The 18,572-nt window shown below is 42.3% G+C and overlaps 1 protein-coding gene across 2 annotated transcripts in view; it reads left to right on the forward strand.

Annotated features, from left to right (window-relative positions):
* The first annotated feature begins 1,307 nt into the window (after window positions 1–1,307).
* The window catches only part of SOBP (sine oculis binding protein homolog), a 99,807-nt gene continuing 82,542 nt past the window's right edge, over window positions 1,308–18,572 (forward strand). For both annotated transcript variants that reach the window (XM_058834664.1, XM_058834665.1), the window contains exons 1-3: window positions 1,308–1,498; window positions 10,692–10,830; window positions 12,688–12,873. In XM_058834664.1, the coding sequence (XP_058690647.1) occupies window positions 1,403–1,498; window positions 10,692–10,830; window positions 12,688–12,873 (421 nt within the window). In that variant the 5' untranslated portion in view covers window positions 1,308–1,402. The remainder of the gene's footprint in view (window positions 1,499–10,691; window positions 10,831–12,687; window positions 12,874–18,572) is intronic.

Here is an 18,572-nt window from a genome sequence, read left to right on the forward strand (position 1 = left end):
TTTTTTCCAACATCTGCCTGATTCTTTCAGGCAGCGAGGGGAGTGGCAGCACCTTCCCCTCGCAGCGGCCGTGACCTTACCACTGCAGATGTGCTCCAGGATTTTACAGGGTCAAACTGGTTGCTATCTCATCTTTTGATGCTCGATGCTCTAACAGCTGAGACTGGGCTAAATCCCCGTTTCTTCTTATTCTCAAAGTCATGGGGGAAAATGTGCTCCGTGTCTCTAATCGCTTTGACAGGCAGGCAGGCAAGGCTCATTTTAGTAGCGAAACGAACAAAGTTGTGCTCAACTTTTCATGCTAAAAAGTGCCAGTGATTTAAAGCTTCGGAAACAGAGAATGTAAATTAGACATTGTTGCACGCAAACCGAACTCGTCTTTGACAGGCTAAACAGAGATTTTTATGGGGAGCCTACTCATGCCCACACGGAAGGCAGTTTATCTTTCGACTGTGGGTTTGGGTGTTTTACAAAGAAAATGGATCATTTTAAGGTGTATCGCAGTCGTAATGAGGAACCCCGTACGATTACAATTTTGGCTATCGGAAAAATGGACACCCCCGTGCCGTAATGTGTTGTATCGGGTAATCAGGGACTGCCAGGGAAAGCGGGAAAACAGAGCCTAGGAATAATCAATGTATCGCCTACAGTGTGTGCTGTAATCCGGCACCTCCTCGCTGAAGCGCGTCCCACCAAACCATTCATCCGCACCTCCCCGCCGCAGATAAAGGGAAAACCAGGAGTGATCAGGGGAAGAGCCTCGGCTGAAAGCGGCGGGGACGGGACGGGACCGGACGGGACGGGAGCGGTCGGGACGAGTCGGGTCGGCTGCGCAGAGGGGCACAGGCCGGGCGGACCCCTCGGGTGTTGGTGGAGGGCACCGGGCCCCCCTCCCCATGCCGGGCTGGGGGTGGGGGCGGGCGAGCACCGCCCCCTCCTCTCCGCTGCGCTCCGCTCCGCCCGGTGCTCGGCGCCTCCCCCCTCCCCGGCTCCCATGGCGGGCAGCAGCGGCCGATTCGGTGCCGGCAAGCCCCGCCCGCCGGCGGTCCGGGGCCGGCCTCCCCCTTCCCTCCGCCGCCCCCTCCGCGGCAGCCCGCCAGCAGCGCCACAGCAGGCGCGGGGCCGGCTCGCTCCGCGCTGCCTCCCGCCTGCCCGCCCCGCCGCTCCCATGCGGGCCGGCGGCGAGGCAGAAGATGGCTGACTCGCCGGGGCACCCGCGCCCCTGCCCGCCCGCGCCCCCCGCCCGCCCGCCGCCGCCGCCGCCGCGCTCCCCCCGGGCCCTCCGCGGCGCCGCCTGCCACCACTGAGAGCCGCCGCCGCCCCCCCGCGCCCCTCCCGGCCCCCCCAGAGCACCAGCAGCCATTTCATCTCCACCACCACCACCACCAAGTAGGCGCAAAAAATGGCAGAAATGGAGAAAGAAGGGAGACCTCCCGAAAATAAAAGGAGCAGGAAGCCGGCTCACCCGGTGAAGCGGGAGATCAACGAGGAGATGAAGGTAGGTGCCTGTGATGGGGACGGGAGCGGGGTCCCCCCCGCACCCCCCGCCTCCGAGCGTGGAGATGAAATAAGAAAGGATCTCTTGTCATTTTTTTTTTTTTTGTAGGATGCACTGAATGTGTCTCAACTCCGCCTCCTGGGCTGCAAACAGAGACGAATTCACAGGCTGCAAACCCTGTTCATTGACCAGCTTTATTTATTTTTTAAAAATAACTCTCTCGTTGGGCTTTTAAGCTCCTCGGGTGCCAATGATGGGCCTTTTTTTTTTTTTCTTTTTTTTCTTTTTTTTTTTTTTTTTCTTTCTTTCTTTCTATAGCCATCCCCTCAGGTAGCTGGGAAGCCCTTAAAGTTAGGAAAGAAAGGGATCTCTTTTAAACATTGTATTTCTGTCCTTTTTTCAGTAGCCAGCTGCAACTGTGTAATTAAATTGTCAAAGTGAAACGTTGCGGTCTGAGCCGTGCATCAGTCTCGCACTCCAGCGCGGAGACCCCTTTTCTCTCCTTCTCCCTCTCGCCTCCTCCTCTGCTGTACCGCTTCGCTCCGCGGCTCACGGCAGCGCAGAGGTGTCGTTGGAAGGTGCCTTGTCCGAGGGCTGCTTTTGATGGAAGTGTATTTACCGCGCGGAGGGCTGTCCTGCCTGATAGGAACCGGTGCCGCTCCAGCTGTGTTCTGGCGGCCGCTCCAGATGTTGGGATGGTTGCGATGGCACAAACCCGCTATTTTGGAACTTCTTTTATCATTAGTTCGTTGTTCCAGGCTGGACCAGTCCTATTTTTTGCGCCTGTGTTCCATGTCTGTTCCATGTCTGTTTGTTTGATGTCTCTAATTCCCTAAAGTTGGTAACAATGTATTGCTAGACTTCAGCTGAACTTATTGTTAAATGAGCAGATAAAGTGACTAAAACAGCCTAGTCTGGCTGCGAGATAAAGCTGCTGAGATTTAATTTGAATATGTCATTTATTAAAAGGCTGATTGTAAGTGGAAGACTGCCTGGAAAATGTCACTTGTTCACATAGTACGTATACTATATAGGCGACTGTATAAATATGCATGATACCTAGTGAAAATATCTTTGCTTTCCGGAACATTGATCTCCCCATATAAAATTTAACGGGAATGCATCGTTCCCTCCCCTCTCCCCTCTTTTGCACACCACTAATTTCTGCTAGGTGCCCTTTCCTGCCCAAGGCAGGCGTTCTTGTTCTTGCTGCCTATGTAATGAGCGTGTACATGGTTCTGTGTGCACTTCAAGTGTAAATGTGGACAAGGGTAGCATTAGGGGCACAAACAAAATAATGTGTTGGTGCATCTCTTTGGAAACAAACTGTAGTAACTTCAAGTCCAGAGGAGCGGGATCTTTCTTTGTGAGATATGTGACACATCCTATTTTCGGAGAGGGCTCTGTGCAGCTACCAGAGAGTCATTGCTCATTGTAATCCCACATAGTTTTGAGGACTGCAGAGGTCTGTAGTACAGGGCATTGGCCCCTCAGAGCATCGCCTAATGTGATCTATATGGATTGCAGCTTTTAAGTTTCATAGGTTCTAGAATTACAAATTAGCTAATTTTAATCAAAACATGTGAAATGTTATCCTGGCTGGATATAAAGGCTGACTGTGCTGGATCCTCTGGGTTTGTTTTGTTTACTTTGGCTGCAGGCACACTCAGCGGTTTGGGAGATAGTTGTTCTTCTACAGTATAACAGATGTTTGTCTGAAAGGGTGAGGAAGAAACAAAAACAACATTGTGTGAAGGAGAAAAATTACACAATTTTAAACTAATGCTTTGGTATTAAGCACTGGCATTAACCTTCGTATAGAGAGTTTCTCTTTTTTAATCATGGCTAACTGCTTAAGGTTAGGAATCTCAAGATTTCAGCTGATTAAAAACTAAATGTGTGTAGAAAGGACATTTTGAACCGATGTAATTTCTGGTTGAGAGTGAGACAGCTGATGGCAGAACCTTCCGTAGCCCATCTTTCAGCATACGCTATGCTAGATATACTATGCATTTAGTAGGACAGTTAGCTGCTATCATCTAAGAAGGGAAAAAGAGGGGGGAGGAAAAAGAAGTAGTTTGAATTTTTGACTGGTTGAGAAAGTTAAAATTCTGTGGCAATCATTTAGCCTTTTTCTTTACTGATGAATGTAGTTGTCTAGTTGTTCTTAATAAACCCGGAGAATACAAGAATGTAACAAATTGGTTGCAGTGTGCAAAATGTTTGCAGTGAAATTACAGAGGGAGCACAATGTGCCCTTGTGTAGGTTTGTATCTGTAATGTTCAAACAGGCTGACTGTTTCCCTTCATTTGAACTGCTTTCATCTGGACCAGTGTAAAATAAGCTCTGGTAAGTAATCACAGCAGAGCAGAAAGAAAGGAATGTATACAGCAATAGACAGCCTAAGCTGTAAAAACTGTAACCTGAGTATCAGCAGCAGATCAGATATCAAGGCTTTAAGGTAGGGGAAATGAAAGAGATGAAGGGGAGGAAAAGACGAGAGAGGGAATGGAAAAGTCAGCTTGGAAAGTAAAGGAGAAGTAGGAGGGCCCCCTCAGGGAAATTTGGCTCAGGGGTTAGGGAATTTTATCATGGTGTACATTGACCTACTCAGGTTTCAGCCCACGTTGGATTGAATTGCCTCCCTTTGCTAGCAGAAAGAGAAAGGACTGGTGTATATGTGATTTCTTTTTTCCCCCCTTTGGATAATAAAAAGACCATTGGTACAAGTGTCTATTTTAAGTACAGTAAATTCAAGGCACTGTGAATGAGCAATAATATTACCTCATCACAGAGACTTCCTTTGAGATTTGTTGTTTGATACAGTCAGATATTTACTCGAGAAGGATCACAACACCTCGCTGCTTGCTTTAGTGTTTTCCAGCAGTAGTGTCACAGCTTGATTTTAACATGACTGGATGGATATTCAGGTTGCTCGCTCTTTCCTTATGCCAGATATTGAGTTACATTTTTGTTATCGCTAACCTAATGTACACGATGGTTATAACAAATTTTAATTTGATACAATGTTGTGTGCAAAAAGTACATGACTCTGCACAGTTTTCTGATATTATGTTTCAATGAAAAATATATTCACGAGGACCTGTTTTGTTACACTGTGACCTTTACAGCCACTCTTTCCTATTTTCTAGCTGTTTTTTCTTTTGTCCTCCTTCCTCCTTCAGGTGAGACTTTCCAGTTTTTCTTCCAGAGGTGCCATTCACCTCGTGCCTTGGAAGAAAAGCAGATAGTTATCCTGAAATTCCATTTGGTGCCATTTTTCACTTGCTGGTGAAAAACAGAACACTTCATAGATCCAAACCCATTGTCACCAGGGAACCCACTGTTATTTTTTAAGATCAAAATATTTGTGAAAGTTTAATTGATGAAAGCACTTGTCTAGGCACCGTGGTGGATCCCCCATCCATCTGCCCTCAGCTTTTTTCCATTTGCCATCCTACTGCCAGGAAGCAGTGCTACTCAGGAGGAATAGCTAGGTGCTCTGCAAGGCTGTGTAGTGAGGTTACATACAGTACTGAATTGCACTGGCAGCTCTCCTGCATGGATGAGGCAATCTGTGCATCCGTGTGTCTCTAGCAGTTGAAAGGTAAGGAATTAATTTGAGTTGTAATTTCATAAGATTGCTCCATGTGGCCAAGGAGTTTGGTGTCCATAAATATTCTGAATAACTAATTTGTATCTAAAATCGGGCATTGTTCCTGGTGCCTAAAGCTTAGGGCAGCCCTATCTGTTATCATTTAATAGTAAACTCATCAGAATATTTTTCAGTTTAGTGTTTAAATAGTCCCTGTTTGGCGTTTGAAAGTACTGATGTCAGAAGGAGGAAAGTGGTGAAGCAGGCGTAGTAGCCCTGCGCCTGGAGCGAGCCAGTTTGCTCAGAGCGCTTGGAAGATTCCAAGGAAACTCCTCCCTTCTCTCCTGAAAAGCAAAAAATATCTTTGGGAAAGTGGAAAAGCAGGCAGACTTTATCAATTGTATTCTTTCAGGAGACCAAGGTGTTTCTGTGGAGTATGCATGGAAGTTTTGTGGGATGGGAGCAAAGGGCTTTCCTGTCTGCACAGGGAACCTCACCTGGCAGGGCACTGCAGAAATAATGCGTCCCCAAACAAAGCGGGTTACACAGGACTAAACATACATGAGAGGACAAAGGAAAGTAAAGCATTGTGGAATTTTGCTTTCTGATAGCGTAAAGGTCTAATCATAGAATTCAGTATGGTGACAACATAAACAAGCAAAGAATGTGGGGGCTGGGAAAAAAGATCTACATTTGTATAGTGCCTCTAGAAACATTTTTGTTTCCTTGATGCAGTGAAAGTGAAAAGTGAATTTGTGGGGCTCTGCACTGAGTGGGTTATGCAGGCAAGGAAATGGAATGGAGCCACTATGCTTCCTCCCAGATCTGAAATAAACATTCAGCAGTAAAACCTAGAAGAAAATGAGTCTGACAGACTCATTCTCCCCTGTGTTTCCTGCCTCCGTGTTTGCCAGGCCTCATTTGGTGAAGCCAGGTCTTGCCCCCTGTGAATAAGGTTCATAGAGAAAGAAAGTCAGGAGATCTAGGATAGAAAGAGATGCATGGCATAGCTTGAGAATGTATTAATTAGCAAAGATTTGGGGAAATGATGCATTGTAATGTAAAAAATAAAATTGTAGGTGTACTGTTACGATGAAATGAATCCTAAAGTGGGAATAAATGCGATTATATTTTTACTGCCTAGCATATAAGTCAGACTCAGAAAGGAGGGAAACCGCAGTCTAGCAAGTCAACACACTCTTCTTCATCTTTCAGTGGAATAGGGAGCAAATTCCAGTAGAAATACCAATGAGTATAACAGTTATCCTGGCCCTTCCAGGAGGGAAGATATTTTTGTGTAGTACAAGAATGGAGAAATCATGCAGTTAAAACATGCAAATTACACATTGCCCCACGGTGGTGATAAGTGGTTTGGGACTTAGCAGTGTGCAAAAGTTGAACTGCCATCTATTGGGAAGGAAGGGCTTTGGCTGTGGTGCGTGACTGGGGCCACCAGTGTGCATTTGGGCCATTTTCTTTGGCAGGCATGATCTGGTTGTGCCGCAGCCATGGTGAATACTCGGGCAGTCAGCAGCTGTAATGGTGCTCTGTCAGCTAGAGAAGAGCAGGAGGTTTGGCTCCTGTGGGATGTTAAACAACTGCCTGGGTGTGCTGGCAGCTGCAGGGGGGACTGGTGCTTCCACTGGGATCTCAAAAGCTTGTCTGCTTGGTGCATAGCGTGGCAGAATGAGCATGGAAGGACCTGGGGCAGGATTTCTGTGGTTTTCTTCTCAGCTCTGACACTGACCCACACTGTGGGTGACACCATGGCTCAGTCTCTGTTTTTGCACAGGGAACTGAGCGTTGCCTCCACACCTGGCTGAAGCTGGGCTCTGTGCTGTACATTTGCAGTGAAATCTGTGGGTCCCTGCAGGGAGGCTCTGTTTCAGCTGAGGGGATGTAGGGGTCCCAGCTTAGCAGTGTGATAGCTGACCTGAGATTTTATTGATTATGAGCAAGGTTTTCTCTTTGTGCCTGTCTTTCACATCATCCCAACCCTTTGGCACAGCTGTGGGATTGGGGTGGCAGCCTCATCCTGCAGACAATCCACATCCTTTTGGAGAATGAGTCTGAAAGTAGGCATGGACTGCCTTAATGCCTCTGCTGTCCTGTTCCTGCCAAAGCTTCGAAATGCAGGTCCTTGCACATCCTCCATCTGGTCATCCCTGCCTTTACCTCTCCTCCCTGGTCTTTGGCAGGTCTATTATCTTGCAATTCCTCTGGCTCCTGTCTAGCATGCTTGATCACTGCTGCTCCTGCTTTTCTGCTCCAATATTGAGTCCACGTTCCTGTTTTTCTCAAGCCGCAGTGTTACAATTGTCACCCTTCCTTTCACTAAGCCTTTGAAACTTATATATCTTTCAGTGATGTTCTGCTCTGCATGTACAGATTGTGTATTAATATGCTTTCTTCCTTTCCTTAGCTTCACCAAGAACTGGTCTTTGTCTCTCTTATTTTTTTCTTTTTCTTCTTTCTCCCTTCCCTTGCATTCACACAGAGAAAAATTGTCTCATTTGTGTTTTGACTATTGCCACTACACTGGTCTTTACAAATCCCATCTTGTTACCATGCCTTGAATCCACATGTATTGTGCCTATCATTGAAATAGAAGAAGGGAAAATGCATGAAAACAATGAATTAATAGTGGTCAGCTTCAGGGCAGTGGCTTCAGCATGATCTCAACTGTCAGGGTGTTAGACATCTCTGCAAATGGGTGTTGTAGTCAGGAGTCTGAGGGAAGGTGATGTTGTTCTTTGGATACACATCTATGCAAGAGAGTCAGTGTGGAAAAAAACATTTTTCAGGTTTGACACAGCTTGCTGAGGATGGGCTCATGCTTTCCATTTGCTGTGAGTAAAGTGTGGTGTAATGGAGCTCTGGCTGTTAGTCACTGAGAGAAGGGTATTGAGGGTGACTTGCAGCATTGTAGTAGGTAAGATAAATTATGGAGGAGAATGGCTTGGGTTTTTTTTGTTTTGGTTTGTTTTTTTTAAATTCTAGCCACTCTTTTGGGAAATCAGTGTTAAAAGGTGCTTACTTTTGTTATTCCTGGCATGCAACCTCATTGTATTCTCATTGAAGTTAGTAGAAAGGATGCCACTGATTTACTGTTTTATAAAAGAGTCAGATCTCTGTGATGAGTGATTTTGAAATCCAATGTATTTTTTGTCGGTATGAGTGTTCATTTTGGTGCATCACTTATCATGGATGGTTTAAATGAGACGTGAAAGGTACTTAAATTTGGTGCCATTACAAACCCAACCATCATTTTGATTGGACACATAAATGTATGAATTTTCATGAAAAAACAAACATATGTATAACCTTTCTTATGTGTTCCTTGACAAGTAATTAGAAATTATTCGTTGTCTGAGTTGATCAGCAGCGCAAATAAAACACAAAGCATCCACAGGAGGCAAATTTAGAGCTACTCAATTAATTTTGTTGCATGGGGTTTAAATCGGTAAGACTTTGTCAGTCGGTCTCTACCTTGCTAGATTAGTCTCTAGGGCTGTGTTTCCATAGTTGAAGTTTAGCAAAGCAAGGGAGGCTGGCAGACCTTGCCTTTGGGCCTCCATGGGCCCTTTCAGGTCATTTTGGGTGAGCTGGATTGGTGAGATTTGGCTCCCCAGGTCCAGGTCACTTTGTTATTGAGTTCCCATGGGTTACAAAAGGGGTTAGTGCATTGGGACTCTTCAATGCTAGGAGAAGAGTTTGCTGAAAATATAAGAAAAAATAAACCAAGCAAAAAAAATCAATTAAAAAAAAATTTTTTTTTTCATTTTGCTAGTGTTTAAAAGACAACACTGCATCATTCAAATGATTTAGGTAATAGTTAGCCACATTTACACTGCATTGTACTCATTGAAAACTGTAGTAGTGGCATAATTCAGATATCATACTTATAATGCTAAGTCCAGAAGTGGAGGTGGGATGATGGAATATTTTCCAGCAATTTGAGGCTGCACAGGACAGCCACGGAATTGTGACTTCCATCAGACAGTAAGGTGAAAACACAAAAAGGAAAAATCAAAAGGAAATGGATGCTTTAGGGGTCTGCTCTGGGGTTTTGTTTTGGGTTTTCTTTTCCTGAAATGTGCTTGTAGCATAATTGCACACATGATACTTTTGGAAGAGTACAAATTGCTTGTGTTTATTGCTTATAGCTGCTTTACAGTGCTCCTTGAGTGACAGGAACACCTATGTAATCTAGTGTGATGAATGAACCGGGAGCAGTGCAGCACTCTGAGGTTCTGGGGCACAGCGCCTGCTGTAGCTTTGAATTCGAAAGCAATTATCATCTGATTAATTTTATTTATTTGTTTAAATGACTGGAGAATTGCTGTGTTCTATCATTAGACTTTCTTCCACTCAAAAATTAAGCTAGAGCAGTTACTAGACAAAATCTGGCAACCTGCAAATTTGACATTTACCATTTGTTTTGAATTGGTGTTGTATTCTCCTTATTCCTTTGCCAGAGTCCCAGGAGACAGTGCTTATCAGAAGCATTATTTTAGAAGTCAAGATCTTGGAGGAATACGAAGTTTGGAATTTGTTTTAGAAGAGTGTTAATAAAAAAAATTCGCAAAAACCAAATAGGCTCTGTGTGTGGTTTTTTCGGTTTCAGCTTAGAGTTGTCATACTATTTTAAACTGATCTTTGCCATTGCAATAATTCATTAGCTGGTTTCCTTTGGTAGTTTCCTAAACCCATAAGCTGTAGAGCTCTGTGGCACTATTTGGTTTCAGAAAGCTTTGTTGCCTGGCTGCAGATTTCTTAACTTATTCCACTAAATCTCCTGGCCCGGTAATGAGCATTTTCTACAGAAATATTTTTGCTTCATGACCTAGAGGACATATTTTTAATAGAAATTGAGGGTTATGACAGTCATGTTCCATACTTTGCATTTCCATACAAACATAAAATGTAACCACTCAGCCGCTTGGAAATTGGTTTGAAAATAAATACTGCAAAATTGAGAAAGGTTTCCTTAAACAAATATAAGAAATGTTTGTATGAAAAATGATGGTAGAATGCTTTCACAGTGAAGAATATTTAAGTGCTTTGACTATGCAAGGGCTTATAACTGAGAAAAAACGTCTGCTGTGATTTTATTTGATTTGGTTCATGGGCACCTCAAGGAACTGTAATTGTGTCAGTGACCTGCTCCAGCTGAAAAGACTGTAATGCAGTAAGATTGATTAACTGCTGGTTGAAAAAAAAAAATCCTGGTTTTCTGTTATTCTCTTGCTTCAGTCTTAAATATTTTATGGCAACACAGACAAGTTTGTGTGAGGAATGTATGTTAAAGTATTTCTGACATTGAATGTCAGAGTAAAAGTCATAAATAACTCTCCTTTTCATTTTCTTTAAATTACAGACATATGAGTCTCTGTCATAATTACATGTGCCAGTCGTAGATTTAAATGCATTTCACTTTATGCACTTGAGTTATGAAATGAACATTAGTCTTTGAGGAGGTGGGCCAAACCTGACACTTCCTCATGTAGCACAGATATGGTTCGATTTATGCAGTCCTCCCTTCCTTCCAAATGGTTATTGATTACATAAATAAGTAGGTAATTTTTCTCTTTCAGAACTTTGCTGAAAACACTATGAATGAGCTCCTTGGCTGGTATGGTTATGATAAGGTAGAACTGAAAGATGGAGAAGATATTGAATTCAGGAACTACTCAGCAGATGGGGAAAGCCGCCAGCACATTTCTGTTCTCAAAGGTAACGAGACTTCATGTTTCTGTGTTCATGTAAAGAAGGATTAATCGCTCAACCTGTCTGATTGGTGTTGATTGCAAAGCATGTTCTGCTGCTTGTATCTTGATTGCTTTACATAAAAATATCTGTTTTTTAAAATAAAAATTCCTTGTGGTACAGAGAACCTGATAGGGTACGAGCGAAGTCACTTAACAGATTTGCTGTTGGTGTATTGATACATTGTAATATACTGATATATATCTTCACAAATTATGCCTTTCATGTGTTAGTTGAAAGCCATGTGCCTGTGGTATCAATAAACTACTCACAGCTGGAGAAAGGAGGGAGTACTTTCTTAGCCGGGTGGCTTTAAGGAACCCTTTTGTTTTCCATGCTAAGTCTGGTTGGCCTACAACTTTTTAAAATATTGAAAGATTTTAAACTGGAATATTCACGCATGTAGAAACAAGTGTGAATATTCACAAAAGGCTTCTCATCCATATTTGTAATTTATTGTCTTCTGCACTGTAGTAGACGTTTTCTGTGGATGGAATTTGTTTGAGACATTGCCAAATCTTTTTGATTCAAAATGTAAAGGATGAGAGCCTGTTGGTTTGTTCAGTCATTCAGTTTTTGCCTTCTGACTCCTCAGTCTCAGGGAATGGCTTCTCATCAGAGTAAGGAGAAGAGTAGAAAATTGCTGCATCTTGACTTATCGAACAGGAGTTCCTCAAAAGTAAGGTAAAGAGAGGAAATTCCTGCAGCTTTTATGCACTTTGAGTGCTACTTTTCACTGTGTTCATGGGCAGCAGTGTTTGGGTTTTCTTTCTGATAGCCAGCAGCAGCACTGTATTCAGTGAGTGTTGCAATGACTACTGACACCAGAGAGATCAGTGCTGAGGGACAGATGGCTAGAAAAAGGGGAAAAATTAGAGGTAAGGTGAAACAACCTAATTGTGTTAAAATTGAATGTTTGCAGCTTGTTAGTTCTATAACAACATTGGTGATCAATATTTATTCTTCAATGAAAACATAATGTCATTAAGCTGCCTTTGAAGAAACTTGTGCTTGTGTTGTAATGCACTTAATTTATTTCTGTTTTAATAAATACCTCTTTTACTGAAAAATTACTGGCTCCAGTCTATGCTTGATGAAATTTGTGACATACTTTTTTTTATAGGCACATGATACAAATCATATGTTTTATGTACCATAGATGTCAAATGCCTGTGACAGGTAGAAATTTTTGCTGTGTGAAGTTTTTGGGAGGGGAAAAAGCACATTTTTTGTTCTGAAAGATGGGAGAAGAGGGAGTCTCATGGGTGAGATATTAGAGAAATTCATACAAATAAGAATCCTGAGGTGATTTGGGATTAAAGAATTAGAATAATAACTGTCATCATTTTATGCACACTTTGATGTGATTTCAATATTTTGTTCCTTTCTTTAAATTCTGTTACTACTCATTCATCGTTACTACTCACTATTTATAGAGAACAGGAATTCTTTTATTCTTCAGTTAATGTTCCTTGTACTAGTGAAGCCACAGCACATTGAGTGTGATCACCATACAAACAGTAGAAATGAAGTACAAGAATAGGATGACTAAATCAGGCATATTAAGGCTATGCATGACAAAATAATCCCACCTTTTACCTTCTGCGAAAAGAAAGTGTGAGTTTTAATTTTGAAAAAAAGAATGGAGCACTTCTGAAGATTACTGGAAAGTATAAATTTCTTTAAAAGGGAAAAAACCTGGGTTTTTTGTGCACTGTTCTTGTATTAGGGTAAGTAATTTAATGAAGAGATTGGTGAAAGTATGTAGGGCCATTTAAGAAATTTATGTGTCATACTGTACAATATGTTCTTTGTATTTTACAGAAAATTCTTTGCCAAAACCAAAATTACCTGAGGACAGTGTTATTTCACCGTACAATATAAACCCAAGCTACCCAGGGCTTGCTACAGGAAATGGACTATCAGACTCACCAGCAGGGTCGAAGGATCATGGGAATGTACCTATTATTGTCCCATTAATTCCACCACCTTTCATAAAGCCACCAGCAGGTAAATCCTAATGAATATGTAAAAATGGTTACTGTTATTGACAGTGTCCTGAGATCACTGGATCACGGTATCTTACCAAGAGGGCTGATTTCAAAATTATTAAAATCCAGTCACAGGGAATTTTAAAAATGAGCAGGAGAGTGGCTTTAATCACTTTAGTATTCTTGAAAAACTCCTGAAATGCAATGACAACAAACTTAGATTGCTTGTGACACTCCTCACGCTAGATTATGCTTTCAGCACTTCAACAGCATTTGCTTTTAGGAAAAAAATAAAGATTTTGTTCTGGTGAATAAGGCCTTTAACTAAATTAATGGAGGATTATTAAATTAAAAATAGGCTGCATGAAGGAAACAGTGAAAGAGACAAAGCCATCAAATCAGTATCATGTCTTTATATCAGATTAACAAGCTCATACTGGGAAACTCTCTCTTGATTCCCATTGAAATCCCTGACCGCTGTCTCTCAAGGGTTTAATATGATCTTGACTCTACCCGGGAGACTGCACTGAGATGTTTTACATTTTCATTAGATTTTTATCAGGAGTGGTTTTCTAACATGCCATTCCTCAGAGTTTGCATGAGAAATGATTTATTCCCCTCTGCATGCTGCTTACTGTAATCTGTGAAAGGAGCTCTTACGGCTACACCAGGGTGATTAATTGTTGTGTTATTGTTTACTGCTCCACACGGTGTGAAAATTGGTGAATCCAGATAGGAGCAGGCTGAGTCCTGCTTCCGTGGACGTCCCTGGGTGGTGTTGTGGTTGTTCGTGAGTGACCAAGGCACTGAGGAATATAGGGTGACATGAAGCTCCTGCCCAAGAGCATCAGCTCTCCCCACACAGTGCTAAAGAGATCCTAGCAGGTGCTAGGATGCTTCTGCAGAGGCAGAACTGCTTGTAGGATCAGGTCCCAGGTGTTGGATGGTCACCTCTGCCCTTCGTAACTTTGTCTAAAAGTAGCTGTAAAATACTGATTGATTCAAGAAAGTGTTTGACTGTTGTTGATCATGTAACAGACTAGAGTTGCCCCTCCTAAATTATTGTTATGCCATTGAGTTTTATCTCTAAAGAAGTTTATAATATGCTATGAATAATTTTCAAATGTTACTCAATACACACTCCTTGCCAAAGACTTTCAATCTATTTTATATGATATTTGCTAATTACCAGAGCTATTTGGGCCCATTCCTGCAGCCTTTACACAGCTAAAGATCTCAGGCCATATGGGCTGGATCCTCAGCTGTTGTTGATTTGGCCCTAAAGCTTTAATCAAGGGCTTGTGCCATCCCAAGCTATTTTCCCCTCCAATCTGAGTCACAAATGAATCCAGAATGCTGAATTTGTGGTATGTGAACACAAGGCTATAGCATGCATTGTGCAAATTGCCACAGTTGCTGGATTTTTATGACACCAAATAAGCAGGAGGAGACTGAACTATGAAGTAGAAAAACAAATTACTGCAACAGTAGTTAAGTGGACACAAGGGAATCTTGGCCAAGTCAACTGCCTTCTGTTCTTTGCCTGTCCACCTACAACATATGATCCTGTGTTCAAATGTGCCTCTAAGGGTAACGTGTAGAGAGAGCTTTTCCTAAGTGTTTACCACCTTTAGGTTTTCTAATTAATTCATTAACAATGAATATTTGTTGTTGTACCTGTGCAGGAGATATGAATGCATAATCTCTGCCTCCTCTGACTTTATCCCATGATCGGTAATGAGCACTAGATTACCATGACTTCAGAGCAGATGAATGTATTTATCTCACCTTTGTTTTAGAGACCAAAGCCTGGGAGGGTTGGAGGGGGAGGAGGATCAGCACCTTTGTGGGATTTGCAAGAAGCATGGGTAGTAATGGTTTTGTTTTATCTCAGGGTGTAGGTGCCCTAGCCATGATCACCCCGAAGAGCCTGGCAAGAAACAACTGGTAGGAAAGGGAGTACAAAGGCGCCAGGAGAGCCAGTGTGCGAGGCAGTGGTCTTGGCACTGCACTTTGACACCATTTTGTGGGCACTACATCAAAGCAGAAAACTTCAGAGTGATACAAAGCCAGACAAGAGTAACTCTGGGGATGTTTTCTTGGAGTCACTTGCTAGCATAGGGGATGACTTTGGAAACAGCACAAAGGTGCTTCTTTTACTTGAGCAGGCAAATGAATTGACTCAAATCATTAATTAATAAGGTGAAGGTTGACATTTTCAGCATGGGGGGCAGGCTATGACTGACTGCCACAAACACCAAAGCATGTATCCACATTTGAAGTGGATAAATGAAGTAAGGGGACAGGAGAGAGAGGCAGAAAGAGGCCAAGAGAAAGTTTCAAGGTTAAAATACTGGGCAGAAAAAGGAATCTTTGCAGAATGTTTTGTGTGGACGCACAGAAGGCAAAGTTACATTACAGGCCAGAGAGAACACCAGGTAGTGATGGACTGTAGTGGCCGGGAGGCTAAGAATTAGGATGTGTCCAGAGTTTGTGAATGGATGAGAAAATCTTTTAGATGTTATATAGGAGAAAAATCTACAAGACTTCAATATAGCTCAAAAGGGAGTGCCCACTGGTGAAAATGATACCTAAATCATGAACCTGAAGGACAGGAAAGATGGTGCAGTCCATCCTTATTGAGCAAATAATATGGAGTGAGCACTCAGGGAGAAATTATTAAGACTTTAATTCTTGCTGTATTGATCTTGAACAGAAGGGTCAGCATAAGTAAAGAGGTGTCAGAGAGATAGGCTGAGGTATTCATTTAGACAGCAGTGTAATGGTCTGAAGAGGATAAGCAGGTCCATTGAATTATTAGATGAATAATTTTGCTGATCAGATTCAATACATGTAAGAGGAAGGAGAGCAGAGCATGGGGGATACTCACAAACCTGAAGAGAAACAAGAAGGATACTCTGCAATGTGCACTGACATAGCAATTGCAGAGGTAGAAAAGACACAGTCAGGAAGCCAAGGAAAACAGGAATTCTAAGAAGGCAAATATGATTCTTTATCAGAAATAGCTATCAGTTTGAAAAAGAGGAGGAAGGAGTGCCGATCCTAAACTGTCTAGGAAGCTGTCATTGAAGATTTCAGCAGACTAGGTTTTCCATGAGTGTGCTGGAAAGCTTTGAACAAGTGTTCTGTTTGCATTCATATTTAGTATGAGCAGGCTTAAAACCTTGAAGAGTTAACAAAATTACCTATTTTCCCCTCATAATATTTTTGCAGTAAAGTGTTTTTTGTTTTGTTGTTGATTTTGTTTTTTTTTTTATCTTATTTTTTGGGTTTTTTTTTGTTTGTTTGGTTGTTTATTTTTAAATTTGAAAACCAAATAATTTTAAGCAGTCTGACTAAAATTTTGTCTTCAAGCTGTTCAGATTTCTGTTTTAGTCAAACGAAATGTTAGGTTCCAATTTGCTTATATGATTCTGGAAAACATTAGGATGCTACTAACCAATTCAATAAAGGCACTCTCTCCTTGCTCTGCCTCATAATTAAAAACCAGAAAAGTCTGAATTAAATGCATGGGCCCTATGTGGTGCACTGAGTGTCTACAGACTCAGGTTATGGTGTGTCAGTGGAAGATGCTAAATCCAGTCATTGGAAGACTTCACCAGGAGAATGCAAGTTACTCAGATGTGGAGGCTATCTGCAAGAGCATTCCCTTGATCTGCAGCACCAGGCAGACCACACAGGAGCAGTGCCCAAATCAAATTTAACCTGATCAGAATTTAACCCTCCAGACTTTATAAGTCAGCATCAGCCATCCAACCTGCATCTGGAAGCATAAAAGTAGTCAATGCAGCCTCCAGAGAGCTGCTGTAAGAGTCTCCTTGTGGCTGGTAAGAGTCCATCTTGCCCAGCATGCTGATAACTACGTTTTGACCTGGCAGCAAATTCTCAGTGATCTCCAGGGTTAGACTTGAGTACAGCCTATTGCAACAAAGTGAGCCTAAGATTAGTTCTGCTTGGTGTTAGAAGGTTCTTATTTTCTGCACAGCAATGTAAAGAAGGCTGGTGGGTTGTTTCATTTGTTTGCTTGCTTGGTTGTTTTTCCAATTTAAAAGTTCCATAGAAATAGCGAGGTACAAAAATGCAATAGCCTGGAATGACCCAGAACTAAAAATCTCACCGTGGTTGTACAGGGAGTATATGGCCTTAGTATGTAGTGTGCAAACCTTCTGTTGTTCTGCAGCCTTTAATGATAGAGTAAATTTGAGAGGGCACTTAGGGTGACTCTGCCCTTTTGCTCAGGCAAGTTTGGACAACTCTTGTTACCTGGGATGAAGGAAGGCTGAAATCAAGAGTAGTCAAAGAAGAATGCAAAAAATTCTTTCAATGTGGGTGAGAACAAGCTGCCTCCTTCCCCTGGCACCTGCTGGAGGCTATGGTGTCTCAGTTTTCCCATTTTTTTGGAGTGCTCTTTGATTTATTTTATCCTGTGATCCCCATGGCAGAGCCTTGGTAGGGGGGTACCACTGCTGGTTGGTCAGTCCTTTGAGCATGAAGGTTGACAAAATCCTTCCCTTTCCTGCATCCTTCTGTGTACAGGTGATGCACAGAGTGCGCTGGCTGCTCTGAGCATCCCAAACGAGAACCGGCTTCCTGCAATGCTGTGCTGAGAGGGGAGATCACTGCCAAGGGACACAGTAGAAGGGGAGGCAGAAAGCATGATGTCATGCAGTTGACTGAGCTTTCCACAGAGGAAAAAAGTACAAAGGAAAAGTAATGCTCCCTCCCAAAGTTTTCAAAAGATACCGAGTACATTTGGAGAAGGAAAGGGGACGTAAATCCTACAACCCACAGATGAGTGTCTCAGCATAATGTTGGGTTCCAAATGATAATGACTGGAGTTGTACCAGAAGTTATCAGAACTTGTGAAGGTGAAGGAGGACTGGGCTGGAGGAATGGTATCTGATGAGTCAAAATGAAAGGAGAAGCATTTCCAGTGCTGACTTGCAAAATCAGCCTGTTACCTAGACTGGCAAAGAAATATCAGATTCAAATACTAAAGTGTTTAGTTATTTTATAGGAAGAAATTAGTGATCTTCCATGTTATGGGTTTAGCATTGCTTTAGAATTAAAGTTTATAGGAGATTCTGTAAATACAAGTGCAGATGAGTAACTTTGTGCAACATATGGGAATAAGCAGAGTTCCTGCCCTACAAACATTCTGGAACAGCCTGCTGTAACCTCCTTCAATATTTAAATTGAATTGGAGGAATCTGAAAGCATAAACGATGTTTTAAATAGTATTTAGCAGGTCACTAACAATGAATTCCGAGATCACCTGTCAAAATTTACTGAGGAATTGGATCTATGACTACAGTAGCAAGAAGTTTGATTCCAGGCAGAACCAAGTGGCAGTTTTCGTCAAGTAAGGACTACATTATCAGATCTAGTTGAAGTTTGTATATCTAGGAGACTTTCATTTTACTGTGCTCTGGATCCCTCTTCAGTATGTCACAAATATCTTCTGGCTGCTGAACAGCGTTACAATTTCTCTACCTGTAGGTTTTGCCCTCTGATAAAGACCACTACAACAAACCCTCTAGTCGCTACTCTTCAAATTATTTCTCTTGTTTTCAGTTTGAAACGTCATCAAATTTACACTGATCATAGGGTTATAACTGCCTGGGTTTTTAAATGCCAGTGGTTGCCAGGATGCCTGCTCCATCTAGCCCACTGTTGATGTCTTTTGCTCTCTGTGGA

This window comes from Poecile atricapillus, chromosome 3, assembly GCF_030490865.1.
Source record: "Poecile atricapillus isolate bPoeAtr1 chromosome 3, bPoeAtr1.hap1, whole genome shotgun sequence".
NCBI classification, from domain to species: Eukaryota; Metazoa; Chordata; class Aves; order Passeriformes; family Paridae; genus Poecile; species Poecile atricapillus.